This window comes from Frankliniella occidentalis, unplaced genomic scaffold (genome assembly GCF_000697945.3).
Source record: "Frankliniella occidentalis isolate FOCC.00 unplaced genomic scaffold, Focc_3.1 Scaffold375, whole genome shotgun sequence".
NCBI classification, from domain to species: Eukaryota; Metazoa; Arthropoda; class Insecta; order Thysanoptera; family Thripidae; genus Frankliniella; species Frankliniella occidentalis.
In genome coordinates, this window is record NW_026267498.1 from 169,936 (window position 1) to 179,490 (window position 9,555).

The 9,555-nt window shown below is 56.4% G+C and overlaps 1 protein-coding gene across 2 annotated transcripts in view; it reads left to right on the forward strand.

Moving 5' to 3' along the window:
- Nucleotides 1-9,555, forward strand: part of LOC113206997 (heterogeneous nuclear ribonucleoprotein C-like) — a 63,206-nt gene that overhangs the window by 35,849 nt on the left and 17,802 nt on the right. For both annotated transcript variants that reach the window (XM_052274323.1, XM_026423325.2), the window contains 2 exons: nucleotides 4,447-4,633; nucleotides 5,004-5,111. In XM_052274323.1, coding sequence (XP_052130283.1) covers nucleotides 4,489-4,633; nucleotides 5,004-5,111 — 253 coding nt within the window. In that variant the 5' untranslated portion in view covers nucleotides 4,447-4,488. The remainder of the gene's footprint in view (nucleotides 1-4,446; nucleotides 4,634-5,003; nucleotides 5,112-9,555) is intronic.

Consider the following 9,555-nt stretch of genomic DNA (forward strand, 5'->3'; position numbering starts at 1 on the left):
CCCCCGCCCCCACTACGCTCCGCCACCCCACTGGGATTCTTGCTGCAGGGCCTAAAATAATATCCGATACCGGTCTCGGCAGCGGTGCGGCGGGAGCAGCCGTGACGCGGACGACGACGCCGGTCTCTGGCGAGTGAGTCAGCAATGACGACTCGCCGACTGACGACTGAATGACGATGGTAGTACGGCGACGGACTGACGGCCGCCAGCTAACTCCGGTCCGGCCCGGACTCGAAACGAAAATAACTCGTGGACGCCCCCGTCAGAGGACAACGCATTCTTGGACGCATCACTGCCTGACCTGACCCAGTTCTAGCTCGTCTTTGATGGCAAGACCCCGTGTTATATCCATCTGTGATCGGGTGTTCCAGGTAATCCAAAATAGAGCCCCGCAAAGAGCGAGCTACGCAAGCTAAATGCCTCCCGTCTCTCCCTTACCTTCCCCTACGTATTCCCGTTATCTCTTTAAGAGGTGTTGAATTATTGTGATTACTGCTGCCACTGTTATTCGTTTCACCAAGTACATAATATCATTCATTCATTCATTCATTCATTCATTCATCTATTCATTCATTCATTCATTCATCCATTCTACAGACAGTTGCAAGTTTAATATTAACAATTCATTTTCCTGCCAGTCTTAGTGGTTTTCCAACCTGCAAAGACCTTCTCTAAGAAAATCTTAATTTTTATTTATTTCTTAAAGAACGAAAACGTATTTCTTTGCGACGTGTTGTGCATTATGGCGGCAGGGCAGGCCCCCGGGCGTATAGAATTAGCTATCTTATTGGCAGCCAATGACGCCTTCCCCTCCCCTGCTCCGATGCCCCTTGGTCCGCTGCCAACTAGACGGCTGGCCCCGCGAGGCCCCCACAGCCAGGTGGTCCTTACACCGCTCGCAATTATTCCAACTGGCTGCCTGACGCGCCAAATGTTCCTAAACCGGAAGGCGTCAGAGCGTCGTCGTCGTCGCAGAGTTGTAGTCGCGCGCTTGAGCAGGCCAAGGAGGGCAGAAAAAAATTAAGGGGGGAAAAAACGTTGTTGGCAAAGTAGGGTGTTTCCACTCTCTCACGCTACTGTTTTGCTTGCCGTTGCTGCTCTTTTCGGCGCGAAAATGCGCACCGCGCCGAGCGACGTCTTGTAATTACTGCCGTCTCGGCGTCACGTCAGTGCCACGCCCCGCCACGCCCCGCCACGCCCCGCCACACCCCGCCACACCCCATCAGGCCACGCCACACCGCGCCAGATTGCAACTCTTGACACTTTGGCCCGAACGGGGTGGTTCAATTAAGGCCATGTTTGGCCGATATTCAACAATGACGACATTGTACCGCTCATCTTTCATTTTCTCCTTTCATATCCGTCCGATAATGGTGACTGATGTGTATGAATACAGATGGCTGGCGGTGAGGTTGCACATATGCGACGGGGACCAGCCACGGCGACCTCGCTTGCTGACGCCCTGTCTCCCCCGCCCCCGAACCCTTTTCACTGCCCCGACCCTCCCCCACGCACACAGCCAAGCTTTTCTTTCTCTCGGAACGAGCCCAACTTTCCTTCTTCTTCTTCCAGTTGGAAACACAGCAGCAAGTAGCAGCAGCTCTGGGCTCCCGAACCAGTGGCGGATCGGGAGTGTGTACGAAAGAGATCGCAGCTCGTGGAGTGTTTTGTAGGGGAGAGAGAGAAAGAGAGTGCGCGAAAACGCGCCAGGGAATCCTTGCCCCGGCCGGCCCCCTCCTTTAGACAGCGGTCTCTCTCGCACGTCCCCGTCCCGCTGCCCGCCGCGCCGCTGCCCCAAACTCCGCGCTGCAGTGGCACTGGGCAGGGCGCATGGAGGGGGCGGCGCTGTGGGCAAAGTTTTCCTACTTTCAAAGTCAGAAGGGGGGGGGGGGATGATAACCAACCGTAGAGTATACACAATCTAATGTCCATGAAATGAGACGAAATGAAATGCAGAGTGCCGCGATCCGCAAGCCACCACGAGAAACGCAAACGGTTCTCTCGCGCCGAGCAGCGCGCCGCTCTTTAGCGGGGGAGGGAACGCAACCGAAATGTGTGTCACTTAATAATCATCAAACACTCTGCACCACCTGCAACGCCAAACAAAAGGGCGGCAGCTTTGAAAATATCACCAACCACACCGAAAAGACGGAATAAAACTCCCTAAACTCGCCCCGCGTGACTCCGCTTGCCGGCCGGTGGCGGGCGGCAGCAGCCCCCCGCCCTTCCCCACCTGCCCCAAAGAGGAGTGAGTGGAGCTTCTTTACCGTTGGCTCTGCTTTAATTTGCCGGCTCGCTGCACCCCGCCCGCAGCCGCTGCTACTCCGTTCCGTTGCCGCAATCACACGATCCTTTTGGCCTCAAAGGGACTTAAGCCACCTATGCAAGGATCCCCGCCGGGATCCCCCTCCCGTTTTGTTTTGATCCCCCTCGCTCCCCCTTCGGCGCGCCTCCTCCTCCTCCTAGACCTTTCACCGTACGGACGAGGCCGCCGCCGCCGCGCTCGATGGGCTTGTTGGTCTGACAGCCTATTTATCTGTGTGGCCACTGTGTCAGCAGCCCCTCCGTGCCCCGCCACGCCCCGCATCGCCCCCGCCCCCACTACGCTCCGCCACCCCACTGGGATTCTTGCTGCAGGGCCTAAAATAATATCCGATACCGGTCTCGGCAGCGGTGCGGCGGGAGCAGCCGTGACGCGGACGACGACGCCGGTCTCTGGCGAGTGAGTCAGCAATGACGACTCGCCGACTGACGACTGAATGACGATGGTAGTACGGCGACGGACTGACGGCCGCCAGCTAACTCCGGTCCGGCCCGGACTCGAAACGAAAATAACTCGTGGACGCCCCCGTCAGAGGACAACGCATTCTTGGACGCATCACTGCCTGACCTGACCCAGTTCTAGCTCGTCTTTGATGGCAAGACCCCGTGTTATATCCATCTGTGATCGGGTGTTCCAGGTAATCCAAAATAGAGCCCCGCAAAGAGCGAGCTACGCAAGCTAAATGCCTACCCCGACCCCCCTCACCCGTGAAAGAAGGGGTCTAGATCGCGTAGCTCGCTCTTTGCGGGGCTCTAATCCAAAGCAGAAGTAGAAAAAGAACAATCTCACTGATTTCTCTATTTCCGGAATGGCTTTGATTGATTGGTCGGGCTGATCACACGTGTCTCCGCGACCTTTACCGTATGAGAAACTGTAAGCTCAGTTTCGAGCTCCCCTCTATATTTGAGAGGTTAGAATCGGACCAAATTACCATGACAACTTCTCATACTCACTGGACGAAAAAAGATAATTCAGTGAGCATTTTCCCACTTTCGTTAAAGATAGCCTGGAACATCCTATCGGAAGGTGATGGCTCGGGAACACTACTTTCTCCTCCGCTGTTTCCCGTCTGTCTCACCGCAGAGTAGATTATTAGACAGTTGAACCGCCCCTTCCCCGCAGCCGCCCCGCCCGAGTTTATATTGTGTCTGTCGGGTCGCGTAGCGCTGCTGCTGTTTGCTGTCCGTCTTGGCAAGGGCTGAACTCCGATGCCAACAGGGATCTCGGCCGCTTGATTTAGCGATCGCGCTGAGTGATCCCGTCGCATATCAAGCCTCATCGGGGCCGGGCGGCCGGCGTGTCCATTTCGACGACCCACTCGTCGTCCATTTCACGTGTGACTCGCAAGACGCGCCTCTGTCGGCGCGGTAATGGGCCGGAGGGACGGGATTTACGAGGAGATAAAAAGGATTTGAAATGCCGCGGTGGGAAATACGGAGCGAGGCGTTAATCCCTCTAAAATGCCTCTTCCATAATTTAGCCGGCGACCATAACTCATATACGCCGGGGGGAGGCGCCCGGTCGGGACGGCCATTACTCAAGTGTGATGCTCTGCGACATGTGTCTCGATTTGCTCCTCCCAAGTGTGCAACACGTCGAGGTTACGCACTTGCAAACAATATTTTCGCTGAGCATCCTTTACCTCGGCACACGACACGTAGCTGGCCAGGACAGGCCAGCGTTTGTGTTTTGTTTTTCTTTTTTCGCTTTTCTCTCCCGCTCGCGACGTTTGTCCCCTCCTCGTTTCTTCATGAACGACTGACTCTGTGACGACGTGACGGAAGCCTGCGGGGCCGGGCGGGTGACGGAGCGTGGCGGCTCGTGTGATGCCCCGTGACGGGCCGTGACGGCGCGCGGCGTCACGCCAGCCCGGCCCCAGCAGCCCCTCTCGGACCACAAGGCCCCCTTTCCCTATTTCTAAATAGTTCTTTCGCGCTAGTCTTTCACTTTGTGTTCGCGTCTTTGTCCTGGTGACATCTAAAACCTGAATGTTAACGAAAAAACACATTGTAAAACAAAACGCTTATTTTCTTATTTTACATGAATTATACAATGTGAATTTCATAACTCATCTGCTCTCAGTATACAACAGTTGTTTTGATTTCTGATGTTGTCTGTTGCAGTCCGCCGTGTCCGACCGTGGAGGCCAGGGAGCGGGTCCAGCCATGAAGATGAGTAAGGTGGGGAACCAGACCAACTCGCAGGACCCGCAGGCCGTCAACTCCAGGGTGTTCGTGGGCAACCTCAACACCTTCCAGTGCTCCAAGGCGGAGGTGGAGAGGATGTTCCAGCGATACGGACGCATCGCCGGTGAGTCCCTTTGAGAATAAGGGGGAAAAGTACCGTGAAAAATATACTTCTCAATTCACAATATTTTTAAAAAAAATTCCGATTTACAAACAATTTTGTAAATTTACGATCTGTATCGTAAATTTACGACACACCTTTTCTGTTCCTCAAAGAATTAGAAGTTGATACGCAGGCTCATAATAGTTCTGAAAAGCTTACAATTTGAACTCGTCACAATAAAACATATCTCATGAAAAATTTTCACGTTCAAATATTTGTCACACTGAATGTGAATATACTCGAGGATACTCTAATTTTCTAGTGAGGCTGTCAGCCACCTTGCAGGCGAGTATGTGTGTGCTGAAGGTGCCTGTGTGCGCGTCTGTCGCAGGGATCTCCATGCACAAGGGCTACGCCTTCGTGCAGTTCGCCAACCCCCTGGACGCGAGGAGCGCCTGCCTCGGCGAGGACAACCGGGTGGTGTTGGGCCAGACCCTGGGTGAGCATCATCAGTGAGCCTAACCTGCCATCTCCCCCGACGAGCAGCAGCAGCATCAGCAGCAGTCGAGGAGGACAGAGCTGGTCTGGGCTCCGCCACATCGCGCGCTAGGATATAAATACGTGGCCAGCAAGGTACATCTCCCCGCCACGCGACGCCACCTCTTCACCTCCGCGCCCGCAGCAGGAAGCGCAGCAAACTCTGTCCTTTTCTCTCTGTAGCTTTCAGAGAGGGAGAGAGAGAGGGGGAGAGAGACGCGGAATGGTGAAGAGAGGGGTGCTACCTGCCGTCCACGACAGCATGAAAAATCGACTGTTCATCCGCTTGCATATCGTGGAGGAGTGTACGTCGCAGTACCACCGCTAAGCTCTGGCCTGGCAGGGCAGGTGATTTGTTCTGCGCGAGGACCAGCCTCCGCCGTCCTGCTCAACCACCACCACGACCACCTCCCACCTCCCCTCTCCCCCTCCCTAGGAAGAAAATATATAAAAATAAATCGCAACCACGATGTTTGTCAGCCGCGTCTATTTTTCGCCCCGCGGAATTGTATGTATCCTCCCGTTGACTCCCAAGTGGTCTGTTTTCCGCACGGTTCGGCACCATGTGTTCCCGAGCACCGCGACGATACTACTGTCTTCTCCCCCCCCCCCCTCTCTCTCTCTCTCCCTAACGCACGCACACACACTCTCTCTAAGTCTTCGCACTCGCTCTGCTCACAAGCCGCTTCTAAATGGCTCGAGGCAGAAGCTCTGGGCGCCTCGCGCCTCAGCGAGAGACGAAGGCGCGCGCGCGAGTTTCTCTCCAGCCCCGCGCGGCCCAGATCCCAGATGGAGGTTCCAAACACACTTACACACACGAGGCCAGAGGGGGCAGGTTGGGGCGCACACTCACACACACACACACAGCCACGACGCGACGGCCCGGGAGTCACGCTATCTCCGGGCATTCACCACGGTGCCGGGGCTCTATTCATTTCTCAGATGAGGTGTGTAAGCCCCGTCCCGCCCCGCCGCGCTCCGTCGGGCCACGCCTTTTTTGTCCGTCAGCCTGCAGGTTACGGCACATAAATATCCGGGATAGCGGCGGCAAGCAGCGCGCGCGCGCGCGCGCAGAGCAGAGCAGGGGCGCCACCAGGGCTGCGCCGGGGCGCCAGGGGGCGGCTGTCCCGCGCGACGACACAGAGCGAGCCGTGGCGGGGCGGGGCGGGGCGGGGTGGGGCGTCGGGCGGGCGATGTGCAGGGTGATAGCGCACATCACTCAGCCCCACAAGAACACACCCGCGGCCGCCCCCACGGCGGCAGCCCCCGCGCCGACAGAGTCGTATATTTGCCGCGCCTCGGGCCTCCTGCTCGTGTGGCCCGCGCCCGTGGTTTTTGACGCGCTGCCCTTCGCGTCGTAGTCCCCGACCTATGGGATGGGCCCTACCCTCCCGTCCCATCCCCCATCCTTGCTGCCCCTCGTGAGGTCTCCCCGGCCCGGGCCCCGCGGCGTCGAAGCTTTTAGCGGAAACGGATCGCGGGCCCAGTTCACATGAGGGCGGGGGCCCGGGGGCCGCCGGAGTCCCACACGCTGTCCGCACCCCGTTCAGCCGAGGCTTGTTTTGTTGTTATCGTTTTCTGGCCCTAGTTTTTGGGTTGGGGCCAACGGGATGAGGTGTGGGTCGTATAATACCCTGTCGTGCGTCCCCTGCTCTCTCTCCTGAGGAGGAAGCAGCAAGGCGCTCTTTTACCCTCCCCTTTCCCCCCTCCAGCCTCAAGCAAATCCGAAGACCGATACTTCTGGGCTAATGGCCCGTGTTAATTAGGATTGTTCGGCTTCGGGCGCGGGGCGGGCTGCAGTGCGGAGGTGTTCTCTGGCTCGGCCGCCGGGTCCCCCGCGCCGCACAGCGAGCGTGTCCCTCCCCTTCATCCCTCTCCCCACCCCATCCCCCTGGGGGGTCGCTTTGGCGCTCCCCTGGTAGCGTTCGCACTAACTATTAATTTTCGTCCCCAGTTGACGGTGCGCGTCGCGTGGCGGCCGCGGAAGCATTCTCTGGAAACTTAAGTGTGATCCGCAACAGTTATAAGTGCAATACTATGAGTATTACACTTTAAATTGTAGTACCACTCATGTGTATCACTCTTTAAAGCGTAGTACAGTACCGCACATGAATCACACAGCTTCCATAGCAAATGTTGGTGTAGCGTAGTACTACACTTTTAAGTGTGATACATACCGACGTGTGCCTGCAGAAGTGGCGTATCTGTGAAGAGGCGCGCAACACTGGCGGATCTGCGCCGGCCCGGCCAACACTGGCGGATCTGGGAAGGGACGGTCATCACGGGCGTATCTGCATTTCGGCTGATCTGCTCAGTCAACTTCGGAGGCCTATTCCTCATCGTAGGTATGTCGTACAGTATTGACTGATGTCTCATTGCAATGTTTATATCCTCGTGATTGAGTTTTGATATCACTCAATACTATACGACATACCTCCAATGAGCAATACGCCTCCAAAGTTGACTGAGCAGATCAACCGAAAAGCAGATACGCCCGTGTTGGCCGGGCCGGCGCAGATCCGCCAGTGTTGGCCGGGCCGGCGCAGATCCGCCAGTGTTGCGCGCCTCTTCACAGATACGCCACTTCTGCAGGCATACGTCGATACGTGGTATTACCCTTTAAAGTGTGATACTCATTTTATTGCACCTATAACTGTTGGACAGTATCACACTTGAGTTTCCAGATAATTCGCAGGGCTGCAGCAAGGAGGCGGTTGAAGGGGTGCTCGAGGAGTCGGCGTCTGAGCTTCTGCCCTGCCTACGTGGAAATTTGAGACAACGCAACAACGCCTTCCCTCCCTGTACTCCATCTCGTGGAAAGGCTCGACACCTGCGGGCGCGCAGCAGGCCACTACCACCACCACCACGCCTCACTTGGTGGGCAGCAGGCGGTCAATGGGAGCGTGGCGGGGCGGGGTGCGGGGGCGTGGGACACGGAGCAAGGCAAGATGGGGCGGGGCGGGGTGTGGCGGGTCCGCCCCGGATATTGGAGCAAACACGAGGCGCGGGGGTCGGCCGTCCGGCCTCGGGGCGCCCGTAATCCTGACGCTTGAGAGGGCCGGCCGACCCGCGGTGATTGCTTTTCTCACGACATTCTAAACAACAGCGCAAACCAAAGGAAGCATCCCTTTCCTTTGCACGGGCAACAACGAGTTTTTTTTTGTTTTGATTTTTTTGATTGGTTGTTTTTAATTTTTTTTTTGTCCCGCTTCACACTTTAAGATTTACATACATGAATGATAAACGCTTTTCGGAAAAGACAGGATTTTGTCGTTTTTCAAACCTGTGTGAATATGTGTGTCGTGTGGAAGAGGGGTTTGGGGGCGGCTGGGGAGGCCGGCCCGGCCCCGCCCTGGAAACGCATGGGTGGGAATGTCACACATTTGTAGGTATGTAAATACCCACACGGTAAAAATGATGTCTTTAAATAGAAGCAGATTGCTTGGAATCCAAGGCATTTTCCCTTGAATTTCAAGTAATCTTCTTGAATTGCAAGATATTAAATAAGGTGTGAATTTTCCTGTGTGTCTTTCACAGACTTGTGCCTACGTGTACGAACATTGTTCACTCACCTACAAGTGTGCAACATTCACACACTTGGGTTAGCCGCGGCCCCAGTCGTAAACAGTGGTGTGCAGGACCATTACGGAGCTCTTCGCCTAATTACAGTGGAAAGCCCGGCCCGTGGCGGACGGACACGGGGGGCGGGGCGGGACGGGCTGCTGACGCGGCCAGGTGGACACGCCCTCCAGTCCTCCAAGCGCGGGGAGGTGTTTACGCCCAGGAGGGATGAAAACAAGAGGCTCTTCCATTATTTTTTTTCGCGGGGCTTGTAACTTCCGCAGTCTGGGAATATAGTGTCAGCCTGTGTACGCGTGCGTGCGTGCGTGTGTGTCTGTGTTGGTGTGTGTGTGTGCGCTGTATGTGTGTGTGCGAGTTTGTGCTCGATAGGCCCCCCTCTCCTTTCCCTCCCCGCCGCGGCGCCTCGGCAGAGGGAGGAGAACGCGTGACCGGAAACCGGAAGTGGGCAGTCACGACTCCGGGCGGAACTTTTGCCGTGGCCGGGGCCGGCTGCTAAGTGTCGGAATCTTTCCAATCAGTGCAGGAAATGACAGCGCCAGTTCTTCCGTCTCCCTCGCTCTCCGTACTCGACGTGGCCATGCTCGCTCGCCCCCTCCTCCTCCCTTTTTCCGGACTCACTCGCCTCGGACTCGCTGCAGAGATTCGCAAGGGAAGAGAGAAGCTACCTCCGAGAGTGTTTGTGTGTGTGTGTGTGTGTGTGTGTGTGTGTGTTTGTGTGTGTGAGAGAGAGAGGAGAGAGAGGGAGAGGAGAGAGAGGGGGAGGAGAGAGAGAGAGGGGGCGAGAGAGAGAGAGAGATAGAGAGAGAGAGAGAGAGAGAGAGAGA